The sequence below is a fragment of the Belonocnema kinseyi genome, chromosome 3, assembly GCF_010883055.1.
Source record: "Belonocnema kinseyi isolate 2016_QV_RU_SX_M_011 chromosome 3, B_treatae_v1, whole genome shotgun sequence".
Taxonomy (NCBI): Eukaryota; Metazoa; Arthropoda; class Insecta; order Hymenoptera; family Cynipidae; genus Belonocnema; species Belonocnema kinseyi.
This window is the reverse complement of record NC_046659.1, coordinates 79,293,931-79,308,069: the sequence shown is the minus strand read 5'-3', so window position 1 is coordinate 79,308,069 and position 14,139 is coordinate 79,293,931. Positions and strand designations below refer to the sequence as shown.

The following is a 14,139-nucleotide window of genomic DNA, read 5'->3' as shown; positions in this document are numbered from 1 at the left end:
AACACGGAGGTTTGATAATGCTATCAGCACCACCACTTAAAAATATTTCTTAAAACTACAAAATCTTAACCGGTCCTTGAAGCAGTATCCTTTTTAATTTATATAAGATCACAAAGACTTCAAAGAATTAATCTAAGGTGAAATGTAAAAAGAAAATGAAAAATGGGTAAAATGCCCCCCAAAAAAAGTAGGTCTTAAGCTTACGGGATGTTAGTCTTAGGTGCTCAAGATTCCCTTCTATCTACGTAAAGTTTTTTTTTTTTGTAAGTCTTTTTTGCCACCCACCAACGCCCTGATTCAAATGAAACGAGAATTATTATTAGTAGGTTAGCTTGCAATTAGAATAGGACTAATAACTCCCAATTTGTAAGATATTCGATGAACAGATACCTGATTTGAAATTAATAAAGGCGCAAACATTTTTTAAAGTTAATGTGCTATTGTGTGGCATTATTTAGAGGTACAATGCTAGGTGTTAAGAAAAAAGTAGGCATAAGTGTCTGATAACATCATTGGTAAAATTGATAAAATCTAGCAGATTTATAGAATTTGATATTAAGATCATCAAAATCGAATTTCTTCTGGTTAGAATGTTTCTTAACTGGTACTGGATAAAACGGCTATAGTAACTTTATACACCTTCGATGTGCATATGTAATTTGTAGCGAATATTTGCACTATCTCAAGACTTAAAAATATTTGTAACTTAGTAACATCGCTTCTCAATATCTTTGTACATTGATGCCTAATTAATGTGGTATTAGCACTTGAATTACATCAACATTGTCATTAAACATAATAAAAATCCTGTGCGTGTATTGATTAAAAATATTGTCATGGTTTAAAATGATTAAGATTCAAGTTGTAAATCCACTTTGTTGTCAGAAAAAGCTCCATTATAAAAAAAAAGCGAAAATTCCCTTTCGTGAATATGTAACTCATCTTCAAATTTGAAATTTACCTTCGATTATTGATATCCTTGATTGGCAAGAGAAAAGATTTGAAAACAAATAAAAAACTCTTACACATGTGAAAAAAGTGTTGCTAAATAATGATTTCCACACCTCCTTTGGTTTTTAGGTAAAATGCAGATGACGCACTGGATTATTGAATTTCTGTAGTTGATTTTTATCCTTTTTAAAAAGAATTAAGAAAATTTATCACTGTTTTTTATTTTACCATGTGTTACTTTTTTACTATTTTTAGAAGGAAGGTTGAAATTGGATAAGTATTGTTTACAATATATATTTAACAAAAATTTGCATGTGAGAATTTGATTTATACTGCTTTTAAAATAGTTGCTTTTCTGTAGTTTATACAGTAAAGTTAAAAACTCAGTTTTACGGACAGAAAATTAAATCTGAATCCCTATTGACAACCAGGTAACTTATAAATCCCCAATTCCGGCGTTTGTTGTAACAGCTCCACGTCTCGTAGAGAAGATATTCCTTGTTCCTGTAATTTAAATTAACTATTTATTTTTTTATAGTAATGAATGTAAAACGATTATCTGTAAAATTTGGTTTAAATCTAGTATTAAAGAATGTAAATTTCAGAAGAGAAAGAAGATTACAGAAATTGTCCGAGTTTTGAATCCTGAATTTTTATTTAAATATTACTTACATGATATTCTTTCCACCTTTCGTAGTTTTGCCTCATATGTCCAACCATTTCTGGCATATCGATGAATGCTGTAAACAACGTTGTTTTATTTAATGAAATGATTATTGTTGATAAAGTTATTTCGAATTTGCATTAACATACCACTCCATGCTTCAATCAGGTCCGTAATTATATAATCTATGAAGCCTATTTGGGATTTAGGAATAGAGCAGGTTTGTCTGTCAAACATGGGCATTACTACTGGCAATTTGTTAACCTTTTCTTCATCAGTCTAAAACAAGTTGCATATTAATTTGTCTAAAATTTAATGATATTGTGTAATAATTAGTGTTACTTTTCCAAAAGTTTCAATTGTAGAGTTCATTATTAAATAATGTAGCTTCTTTAAATCTATAAATAGAAATTATAAGTACTGCTGAAGTTAGTAATTTTTTTTTTAAATTCAGTCATTCGTAAAAACACAAGGTTGTGGAAGAATTACCTGATTGAAATACTCTTCAGCAATTCTTCTCGTCCATTCGACACAACTTCTTAAGGGTCGCGTTGGATTTGACACATCTGCACATTTGATCATCATCCTTTTTACTAAGGTGATATTTTCTGGTAATAGGAGCACAGACATGTCTACGTCTGAATAACACTGAAATACAAATTTTTGAAAGATAAGTAAGATTTTTCAGAGAGAACCTAATTTGCTTAATTATTGATTAAAAAAAAAAAAATGAAAAAGTCGAAAATTAAGGAGACGGTGCCAAGAAAATTGTAGCCCACCCAATAAGAAGAGAATAGGAAAAAATTAATATTTTCATAAGAGTGAGCATTATTTAATTTTTTTTTTAATATGTTTATTTTCCATCGAGAGAAGTGCCCAAGGAAAGTGTAGAATTATCTCTGAAACCAATTATTTTATATTTTATTAACGATTGACACTTGTTTTGTGAACATATTTTCCACTTTTTTAATTTCTCTTAATCAGGTCAGTAGAAACACCTCTCGTGGGTTATTTTTAATTCCACACTTACACATGCTGCATTTTCGAATTTTTTTAATTCCCTCCAATCTGTCCACAAAATATGTGCACTTGCATAGTGTCTATTCCTCCATGTGCAACATAAGTTTGGAAATTTAAACTTTTTTTTCGTTTTAATTTCATACTTACAGACTTTAATTTCGATTATTTTAATTCCTTCTAATCTGCCTACAAAATATGTGCACATGCATAGTTTTTATTCGATTTGTGGAATATAAAGTTTGGAAATTTCCATTTTTTTGCCTGCCATAACGGTGGAGTAATTTTGATTATAATATTTTATATTGTTTAAGCTAATTATAGGTTTATTAATATAGCAAATAATAATAAATTCATTTAATATTATTATTTTTTGGTAAACAAAATTTATTTATCTAAACAGAATTATAAAAGTAATCTTCGTTGACACTGTTTTGCATCGTCAAAGAGACGGGGACATTATTCTCTTTCTTTCCTTTTCTTTTTAAATCTTCTCAATACACTTTCATTAAATTCTTCTAAGTCGATTAAAAAAGAATCGATTTTGCTTTTTTTTTTTTTCTAATATTTAGTAGAATTTTTGATGGATGAAATTTCGCGTATTAATGGGAATTCAGATTCTGAATTTTTCTGAATTTTTTTCTTACTAAACATTGAAATAATAGTCGATCTAAACATTATTTTAGTAATCACAGAAAAAATTCATATCTATTTTCAGTAAAAAGTGCAAAAAGAGTTATATGCTTCGGCCTTTGGAGAGCGAATTTCACATTTATACTGCTTTATCCAATGTCCTTATCGCTATCTAAAACAATTGTTAATTATTTATCTAAGACAATAATTAATAAGCTTCTAAATTTAACAATAAAAAATTTACTGCAACCTCTCCTTAAAAACTCATTTAAAAAACTCGTCAAATTCATAAATGATAAAAAAAAACAATATTTTAAATTTATTGTTTGGTACCTCAGACTGTGTATCTCCTCTAGTGCTGCAGACATTGACGAATTTTGCTAGATGCTCAAAATGTTTTGTCATTTCAGTCGCAAGAATCATATCTATAATATTTTGCCTCAACATTTTGTAATCTTCTCTCTCTAAATTCTAAAGTTCGATGAAAACACTTCGTAAACAATAAAATTAAACTAAAACTATTAAAGAAAAAGTGAAAAATTACATATTCGACCTTACCTTGAAAATATTAACATTTTCATCTGACAATGTCAATTTGAATGTCAGTGATGCATGATGGGATTCCAGAACCGTAAGATCGTTGTATAAAATCGCCAATTTATTATTCGAATTACAAAGAAACTGGCTGTGCAAAACAAAGAAAGTATTATCGAGTTTTGTCCCCCTTTTTTACCTTATATTAATTAAAAAAAGCTCCCATTTTCCAAGTAGGATCAAATCACCCATCCAAAATCTACCCAGAAAAGAAATTTCATCCAACCAAATATTTTTTTAAAATTTTGATTTATTTGAGCAATTCTTTCTGATTAATCTACCGAAAGTTTAAAATAGAAAAACGTTTATTATTAAAAAATTAAAAGAATATCACCTTGATCTTCCGGGATGATCAAGATCATGAGCAGCAGCAGCCAGGAGAGCTGCTGCTTCATCCAAAGGATTTAAAATTGGTTTTAATCTTTCAGATTTCATGTATTTTGATATAGCCTGTAATACGTCAGCTGCATGGGAAGAATTGTGATAACTATTTTCTGACCTATAATTGGCTTCTATTACCGTTAACCAATTTTGCAGTGTCCTTTCATCACAACCAAGCTCGGCGGCCACCTGATACTGATTCATAATTGTTAATCCTAAGAAAACCAAAGGTCTGAAATCAGATAGTACAAAAAAAATATAAAACTTGCAAAAAATGTTATTTTAAATTATATGCTGGTTTATTAGTTTTTAAATAGTGCATTATTTTGTGATCTTTATACGAAAAAAGAAATCAATTTTATCCATGGAACTTATTCAAAACATAGATTTTTTTAAATATGAAAAGCCAAACATTAAATTATAAATTAATAATGTATGTATTTAATTATTTCTTGTTCTTAAGTTTACACAAACCTCATGCCAGACAAAACCTCCAATTTGAAAATATCGAAATCCCAATCCATACACATATCAAGTAATTCGTCTATTTCGTGAGGAGCCCGTAAAGTTTTGGCTTGCGTCTTGATATTTCCATGAGAAAAAAGCTTGACTGTTGATATTCTGCCAGTAGAATCATGCGATGATTTTCGACAATCTTTATATTGAGGTGCCTTAAAATTAAAATCAAAAATATTTGTAAAGCAGTTTTTTTTTTTTTTTTTTTTAACAATAAAAACATCAGTAGGCATTTCTGTTCCTTAGTATGAAAGACAAGATTAGATTTCAAGGTTTAAAAATAAATGGAATTACTCCGAGAAAACAAGACTGAAATTAGGAAAAAGATAAGTAATTGATGACGAACATAATCACTCGTACAGAAATCAAAGCTCCAATTAAGTCTGACGTCACAGGATCATGAACTATTTTGGTGTCTTCCTTCATAACTGGTGCATATAATTCGGTACTTTTGAGTGTCTCAATTGCCTTAAACCAAAAAAAATGCAATAATCGTCGAAAATTGAGCGTGTGGATTGCACAATGACCTTAGCGCTCTGATACAGGCCGCCCAGTTGGCAAGAGAAGGGATAACGCGTGGGCACTGGGAGAGTTAATTGGACAAATAATTTTGAAGCTGATGTCATTTCCAATCAACTCTGTAGCAACGTGTTATCCCCTCTCTTGCCTACCAGGTAGCCTAAGTCCGAGCGCTAAGGTCGTTGTACAATTCGCACCCTCTGTCACGGTTTTTAATATTATTATTAACTTCATATTCAAAGAAATCTGGAAAATAAGTATTAAAAAAATTTCTAAATATTTTATTTACAGATTCAGCTTCTTATTAAAGAGAAAAAATTGGTAAATTAAAAAAAATGTTAATTATATTCATGGTAATTTAAAATCATGAAATAGCTTTTAGAAAAACTGGCAAAATGCCTTCAATAAGTTCAATGAAAAAAATAAACATTCTTTTTTTAAACCAAAATTATTAAAATTATTGGAACTTGAATTTTGTAATTTAAAAAATTTACTTTGCTTAGAATTTTTACATACTTTGTCTATTTGCATAGCGACTTCTGGATTCGTTGCTTCTGACATGGCATTGTTTAGCAGAATCATGACTTTTGTGATTGGTGCTTCTAAATTCAATTTTGCCAAACTACCTCGCCTCTGTGCTGTTAAATATTAAAGCATGCAAGTTTGATAAGTGCACTTCAGTTATTTTACTTTCACTAATATACATAATGTGCAAAAAATTATTATTTTTTTGATGAAAAAGATAGTGATTTTAAAAAGGAAACGAAAAATGCACAAACAAAAAAAATTAAAAATTATTTTAAAAAATTAAAAATTTAATTTATAAAGATATTTTACTGTCGCTTCCGAGAGATTTGACATCAAAAGAGCCTCTTCTTAAGGATTTCTCTTCTCTAGGATTTTGATGAAATCCCATGTGTGTAGGTCCTAATCCTAAATTTTCCAACAAATATGTTGTGTCGTGCACGTAAATGTAATGCGTTGGTTTTCTAGAACAAAAATTTTATTTTGGTAGTAGCTGATAAGAAATTATTATAAGTATTGAAAATTTTAAAAAGATGTTCTTAGAAGAGTGAGAAAGAATATTTACGGTGGAAAAGTAGTATATAAATTAGTAAATAAATATAAAAGTATAGAGTCGATCTTCTGAATAGGTTTTTTTTTATTACTAATAAAATTTAGACAAAAATGTATAAAGTGGGGATATAGATATTAAACAAACCATAAAAGTTTTGCTAAGTTCATGAAGAAAATATAAGTGGTTCTAAACATTTCTATTCACCTTCCATATGCACAGAATGGTATTATCCTACAATTTATGGTAATCGTGTCCTTAGTTTTTCTTATACAATTCATGTTTCCTTCGAATTCACGACCCCTTTGTAATTGTTGATCCATTAAAACAAAATGTTCGCACGTTATAATCTCAGCTAGGCATGTTCCAACCAATTCTTCCATTTTGTATCCCAGTAATTTTTCACTGACTTTGTTTGCAAACTAGAAACATAAAATGTATGCATTTATTGATGATTTATAAAATCTAATGATTTGATTGAACTCCTAATTGATCGATGTATTTGTAAGTTAAAATTTGTTTTTGAAAATCAGAAAAAAAACTACCTGCAAGATATGTTGCTCATTTGTTACATGAACCATATCCCTACATCTGTCAACTGCTAAGTAGAGCGCATGCGCGGCGGCGAGTTGAGTTTTTGGCCTGATCGCACTTGTATATATTTCTAAGAGTTCATTTACTAATATCTTGTTATGGGAGCACTCCATAAGGGCCTAAAATTAAACAAAACGAATTATTTTTTATCACTGATATTTAATTGATTAATGTTTCTAAAGAGTTTCTAAAGCAGTGTGCAAAGTTTCTAAAGGAGTGTGAAAAGTTTCATTACTTCTGAAATGCGCATGCGCGTCCATTGCGTCGATGCGTAAAATAAGTGTGTTTCGAAGTGCGCATGTGTCAATATTATTCTCGCACAGTCTCTTGCATTAAAGCACTCTGTTTATTGTTTAAAAGCATGAAGTCCTTACTTTTGATGTAGATGTTTCAAAATAAATTTTTTTATAAGAAGTAATGTGCAAGATTAAACAAAAATGTACTTTTGATTAACAAATAGAAATAATGTGCAGATTTCAATATTCAATTAAAGACGTCTATTTTTAAATTTAAAAACTGAAAACTAAAATACATACTGATCAGGTTTCAAGATCGAAATGAAAACTTATTTTCTATTTGTGAATACAAAAATAGTGCGTTATTCATATAAATACTGTGAAGATTTCACGATTGAAATAAACAGATTTTTCTATTTATGAATAAAAATGGTGTGCAATACTTTTTTCTATTATTGTGTAATAAACCAAATTCCTAATTTATAAGTACTTTCAGGATTGCAAAACATTGAAGCAGTCTTATTTTCTGTTATTAGATTAAGAACAATTACGAACTTTAATATGCAAGATTCAAATATTGAAAAAAATTAAATATTGATTTTTTTTAGCAAGAAGAAAATTTAAGCATAAAAATACTAGTGTCCACGTACTCTAGTAAATCCAACGTCCAATAAACGTACAGCAGAAATTCCTTCCTTCTCATCTGCAATCTTGAAAAATCTAGAAAAATTCGTTCAAATTTAATACAAACTGCAATTAATTCAGAATAATCTTCTAATTTAAGTTGCAATAATGTAAAAATAGATTCAGTATTACAACTGTTTAAGACCGTAATTTGTGAGGTAAATTCAAATTACACAAAATTTACAAGTCACACAATACAGAAAGTACACACAATGCAGAAAGTGCAAGTCAATTTCTTACACTCTGCAATTAATTAATCTTACTCACGACTTTTTTACCAGTGCTATGATAACAGAACTAGGATGGCAATTTGTGCTCCTGAGGGCCCTGAATAAACATTAAAAATAAAAAAAAATTTATATTCTATTTGAAAAAAGTAGAATAATGTGGGTAATTGTAAAAAAGAATAATTTTAAAATGTGAGAGGATTATGTATAGCTTAGGCGTGAATAATATGTATATTAAAGGTTTAATTAAAAAATATACATTTCATTCAAATAAGAATTTTGCAAACCTGCAAGTTTCTTGACCATGTAATCCTCTGTGATCAATTATCACTAAATCGTGAAATTGATTTTGGAACATCTGGACTGCAGTGTCTAAATTTTTTGCAATCGAGACATGCCAGTTTATTTTTCTTGCTACTGAAGCAAGAACCTCTAACTGCTGATCTTCCTTTCCGAATACTAATAAAACCTGTAAAATCAATAGTATTTATTTTTATGAATTTTTGTCAAAAAGTCATTACCTTTATTATTATTTTTTCTATATTAAATTTTCTTTTAAATTACATGGTTTTTTAATTAATGGCATTTTTACGCCTTTAAAAACTCTAATCACAACTTTATATTGTTATATAGGTCAATATAAATATATAGATCAATATAAATTAAAAACCATGAAAACGTAACATATTTTATAACTGTACCCTAACAGTATCGGGTATATTAGAGCTCAGCCAGTTAGGATTAACATCTTGAGGTCCTATCTGTAAAACAAAAATGATAACTTATTATTAATAATAGATAATATTTTTAGGTAGAGAATAAACATTAAGTCTTTATAACGAAAATTTATGTATTTTATAAATAAAAAACAATAATTTTCTTCTGCAAAAGACATACGACTGAACAAAAATCATTAAATAATATAGTAGCAATATTTTTACGACGCCTATTTCTTATCTTTCACTTTCACTTTTTTCTGGGCGTATTTTGTTTTTCATTATTATATAAATAAATGTACATTTACCTTATAGAAAATATGTCAAACATAATTAGAGGATATAGAAAACAAACGAAAATTGAAACAAAAGAGAAAATTTCGAGTGCTTTTAAATTCGAGAAATTCTATTCTGTCAATAATAGTCGTAATGAATCACTTATCTAGAGTCAGATTACTGACTGAAAAGGAGGATTTTAGTTTAATTGGAAGTGTAAATATTTGTTAAATATATTTTGTTAGGTATTTAATATTTTTCATTATTAAATTTAAACGCATAACAAAGAAAAAAGTATCCAAACCATGTAGAGTTTTCGTAAGTGTAGATGAGGAAAGGAAAGCCAATATTTAATTTTTTGGCGACATTAAGACTAAATCCTTATCCTACAAAATTAATAAAAAACTTTACTATAAGCACAAAAAACACCAATAATTTTAAACAAAACTAAAAATCTACAACATTTGAGTGAACTGAGCAATCGAAAAGCATTCGACCATTTTTCTAAAGACTTATCACTCTGAAAAATGTTCGTTTGAATTAAACATTTATTTGTCCTCATATTAAAGCTAGAATTTGTTTGATTCAAATGAAATGTGTTCGACTTAATAACAATGGTGTGTTTGAATAAAAAAAGTTGAGTTTTAATCAAACAAATATTTGTTTCGATAAATCAAATATTTATTTCACCCTTTATCAAAAAAAGAATTTTTTTGATTCAAATCAAAAATTTTCTGAGCGTAAGTATAGAAAAGGAACATATTCTAACTATTTATTAGGAACTTAAAATCATTGTTACATCCGTTTTTATATAGGCAGCTGAATTAGGCAACACATTCCACTTTCTTCTAGACCGAATATTATTATTACCCCCAAACAAATATATAATTTTAGGGGTCTGGGAAGCTATAAATAAAAGGATTTCTCGAAAACAAAATTAACGAAATAAATAAAATACTATTTTTTTATGAGCAAATAAGACAATTTATGATTCCCGTTGTATTCTATAAACAAATCATTTTTACGAAAGCCTAATAAATTTTTTTAATGCTTATAAATTCTAGAGTTCAGTATGCTCATAGATAACTAAAATATATCATGCCTAAAAATTAAAAAATATTATATTTACCATGTTTTAAAAAGATCATATACCAATATCGTGCATATACCGCAAATATCATAAATGTAGCAATAAAGTTACATGTAATGATCGTAAAGACTTTTCGTGTAAAGCGAGGCGGGAAATGCGATAAAATTTTAAACAAGAACTAGTTGATTTCCACTATGATACTCAACATTTTTAAACGTACCCCAGATAAAAATAATGTAGAAGTTTCCTTGACAAGACTCTTATCAATATTTGCAGGCCATTCTTTACGCATTCGTCTACAGAATAGTCTAAGAAAACTTGTAAACCAAGAATCAGTTTGTTGCTCATTAGCGCAAGCGTCGTCACTTCCAGTGGGACCCGAAATAAACAATTTGGGATGCGTTAATCGTTTCGTATCACACATTTCTCCACCATACATTATACTTCTTACGACGTAACACACCTTATTTTTACTCTAAATGACACATCCAACTCGCATTGTGCAATTCTAAACTTATACTAAAAATCTATCTCTATCAATGCATATCCTCATAACTATAAATTCAAATTAAATAATTTTTTTTAGTTTGATGTTAGAAACAATGCATTCTTATTACTTTTTAAAACTAAAGCCACTATTATTAAATGTTTTCTTCACAAGTAAAGGTATAACATGAAAAATGTTTACATTCTGTTTTTTACCTTTATCTAATATAACTTGAACTTTACATATCTATCTACTGAAAACGTGACCGTGTATAATATATTGACCTGCATACGATAACCTATGCATATACATGCACATGTTCATCACATTGTGCGTAATATTAATACACTTATTTCACTTTATCCCCTCAATGAGAAATGTCAGATACTCCTTAATATTCTCTAATTCATTATTTAGACGTGATTTTTATTTTTGTGCAACTTAAGATATACAACGCAATTCTGATTCGCGAGAAATGCGTACTCTTGCGGAAAAGGTGACCGAAACGATACTGATTGCTGATAGACAACAATAATCGGATATCAAGATCGTGATCTTAAGATACAAAAATTCATTAGTAATGCTTGTGACGTGTTTCCTTATCGCAGTAGATGAAAATGTTACATATAGAACATGATTCATATTTTCTGGAACTATTCAGACCCAAGCTGTCTCTTGATATAAATGATATTGCGTCAAAATAAGTACTTTGTGATTAAAGGAGAATAGATTTCTGAAATTCAGATAAGGAATTTAAATTATTTTCAATTATTCATGTTACTTAAAAAACATAAAAATTGGAAAAATTAATAACAAAATACCAATGGAATAATGGTGGTCATTTACCACGGAAATTCATTACTCAAAATTAGTTTCGTACCAGAATACTGAATTGGGCAATTATATTTAAAAGTTGTATCACACATCAAGTTGAGAATATCAGAACAATGCCTGAACATATTTACATTTTTCTATTTTTATAAAGAAAAGAAAATGTTGCATAATAAAAATGTTATTTCTATTCAAATAAAAGATTATAAGTTTAAGGAACTACACATATAATGTAAAACTGATAACAAAATTTAAAAAAATGAAAGGTGGTCTACTATTGGTAGATTTACCATATTTTGATAAGAACAGAAAAATTCTTGACTGCAAAAATGATAGCTGCGTATACTGTCAAATTATTAAATTGTGCAATTATATTCAGAAACATGTACCGCATATCAAAATGTATTTTCTATAAAAACAGAAGATTTTAATCTTAGTCAACTAAAAAAAGAGACTGAAAGCTCATTCTAAGAACAACAGTATCCCAAAAGCCCAAGTAGAAAAAAAAGAAACTGCAAATATTTAAAAAACTATTATTCGCACAAACATTTTTTTATATTAACCTCATTCGTTTTGCGTAAAAATGAATACTTATGCGATATTAAGTGTATGGGTCTTGAAATTCATATTAGGGATTCAATTATTTTAATTTAATGTTAAAATCCAAATAAAATATAGTGCAAAACTAATTTTTAAATATTTAAAAAAGAAAGGTGGTCCACTATTGCTGCGTTTGCCATATTTTATGGAGAATTTAACAGGAAAATTTTTCATTGAGAAAATGATAATGTGGCATAAATAAAGATGCATTTTCTATGAAAACAGAATATTATAATTTCAAAAAAACGAAAAAGTTAGATTAATAATAGTTTCAGAATTTCCTTAAGAAACAACGTTATCTCAGAGACCCAAGTAGAAGAAAAAGAAACTGCAAAATTAAAAAAAACAAAAATTGTTTTTCCAAACCTCATTCATATTGCGTAAAAATGAGTGCTTTTGTGATAATGGGTTAATAGGTTGCGAAAATTCAGATCAGAGGTTTAATTATTTTCAATAATTCGAGGTATTTAAACAAAATATAGTATAAAACTTACTAACAACATACGAATAGAAAATCAGCACTGTTCACATTTGATGTATTTACCATATATCATGAAACAGTTAAGAGGCAAATTCTTTATTTAAAAAATGAAAGTTTTTGTGCCGAACTATTAAATAATGTAATTTGATTTCTAACCATATGTAAATCGCATATCAAATTTAAAGAAATCATATAGCAATCTCTTAGTATTAAGTTACAATTGTTAATTTGTACATCGAAAAAGTCAATGTGGTATAAATAAAAATGTATTTTCTATGAAAACAGAAGATTATAATGTTCGGAAACTAAAAGAATGCGACTAATATCCCATAAGCCTACTTAGAAACAAAGGAAGCTGTAAATATTTAAAAAACTTTTATTCGTACCGAAAATTTTTCCCAAATTAATTAATCATTTTAATTAATCATTCTATTCAAGTAAAATCAAATTTTGAAATAATTATATGTATTTTACTAATAAAAATGTATTTTATATGAAAACAAGAGATTATAATTTTTAAAAACTATAAAAAGACTGAACATAATTTAAGAATTTTTCTCGAACAGTTTTCCGAAAGCCCAAGCAATTCAACCCTGATTCATATTACAAAGTAATAATAAAATATCAGTAAAATCAGGCTGGTTCACTATTGTTGTATTTACCATGTTTTGTTGTGAAGCATTTAAGAGACAAATCCTTTATTGAAAAATGATACATTTTGTGGCGAAATATTAAATGGAGTTATTATATTTTGAACCATGTATCGCATATCAAGTTCCGAAAATCATAGCAGTCCTTAAGTATTATTTCACCATTTTTCATTTTTATATAGAAAAATCACAATGTGGTATAAATAAGAATGTAATTTCAATAAAAAAAATATGATAATTTCAAGAAAATAAAACATGAGACTAAAAATAATTTTAGAATTTCTTTAAAGAAAAACAGTATCCCAAAAACCCAAGTAGAAACAGGAGACTAATTATCCAAAAAGAAATTATTCACACAGAAAAAATAATTCCAGCCCTAATCCATATTGAGTAAAAATGATTAATTTTGTAATATTGAGTAAGTAGGTTCCTGAAATTCAGAGTAGGGATTTAATTATTTTCAATTGTGTTATTTAAATAAAACAGAGTTCAAAACTTAAAACAAAATATTAATAAAATCAGGATGGTTCACTGTTAATGTATTTTCCATATTTTGTAAGGCATTTAAAAGGCAAATTATTTATTTAAAAAAAAAAATAGTATTGTTTTTGTGCCGAAATATAAAATTGTGCAATTATATTTAAAAACAGGTATCGCATATAAAGTTCATGAAATCAAAGCAATCCCTCAGTATTGAGTTACTATTTCCCATTTTCATGTACAGTCTGTCAAGTTAAAGCGTGGGTGGCTTTACTCGCAGTCGGTAAGGTGTATCGACATGATATTGGTGTCAAAATATTAAGAAGAGCTTGATTTTGCTTTTTGATTTAACATTCAGTTTGCTTTCAATTCTCATCTTGTTATGTAGGTGAATAGGTGCAATCTCCCAAACCCATGTTTCGAGAAACAACCCCAGA

The 14,139-nt window shown here is 28.1% G+C and overlaps 2 protein-coding genes across 13 annotated transcripts in view; one reads left to right on the top strand and one right to left on the bottom strand.

Annotated features, from left to right (window-relative positions):
- Positions 1 to 14,139, top strand: part of LOC117170104 (centrosomal protein of 78 kDa-like) — a 93,707-nt gene that overhangs the window by 8,503 nt on the left and 71,065 nt on the right. The window contains exon 4 of one of the 8 annotated variants that reach the window (XR_004466716.1): positions 4,288 to 4,588. The exons of 5 other annotated variants lie outside the window; for them this stretch is intronic. The gene's annotated coding sequence lies outside the window, so the exon portion shown is untranslated. Of the gene's footprint in view, positions 1 to 1,080; positions 1,739 to 2,069; positions 2,413 to 4,287; positions 4,589 to 14,139 lie in introns of those variants that run through there. 2 more of the 8 variants (XR_004466717.1, XR_004466713.1) reach the window with 2 other exon arrangements.
- Positions 1 to 14,139, bottom strand: part of LOC117170102 (high affinity cAMP-specific and IBMX-insensitive 3',5'-cyclic phosphodiesterase 8) — a 44,385-nt gene that overhangs the window by 7,360 nt on the left and 22,886 nt on the right. For 2 of the 5 annotated variants that reach the window (XM_033356629.1, XM_033356632.1), the window contains 17 exons: positions 8,793 to 8,852; positions 8,379 to 8,560; positions 8,132 to 8,191; positions 7,831 to 7,900; positions 6,896 to 7,063; positions 6,558 to 6,772; positions 6,113 to 6,264; positions 5,792 to 5,913; positions 5,117 to 5,224; positions 4,715 to 4,911; positions 4,194 to 4,472; positions 3,824 to 3,950; positions 3,599 to 3,736; positions 2,105 to 2,263; positions 1,765 to 1,894; positions 1,624 to 1,691; positions 252 to 1,455 (listed from right to left, as the gene is read on the bottom strand). In XM_033356629.1, the coding sequence (XP_033212520.1) occupies positions 1,369 to 1,455; positions 1,624 to 1,691; positions 1,765 to 1,894; positions 2,105 to 2,263; positions 3,599 to 3,736; positions 3,824 to 3,950; positions 4,194 to 4,472; positions 4,715 to 4,911; positions 5,117 to 5,224; positions 5,792 to 5,913; positions 6,113 to 6,264; positions 6,558 to 6,772; positions 6,896 to 7,063; positions 7,831 to 7,900; positions 8,132 to 8,191; positions 8,379 to 8,560; positions 8,793 to 8,852 (2,322 nt within the window). In that variant the 3' untranslated portion in view covers positions 252 to 1,368. Of the gene's footprint in view, positions 1 to 251; positions 1,456 to 1,623; positions 1,692 to 1,764; positions 1,895 to 2,104; positions 2,264 to 3,598; positions 3,737 to 3,823; positions 3,951 to 4,193; positions 4,473 to 4,714; positions 4,912 to 5,116; positions 5,225 to 5,791; positions 5,914 to 6,112; positions 6,265 to 6,557; positions 6,773 to 6,895; positions 7,064 to 7,830; positions 7,901 to 8,131; positions 8,192 to 8,378; positions 8,561 to 8,792; positions 8,853 to 10,393; positions 11,425 to 14,139 lie in introns of those variants that run through there. The other 3 variants (XM_033356630.1, XM_033356631.1, XM_033356633.1) reach the window with 3 other exon arrangements.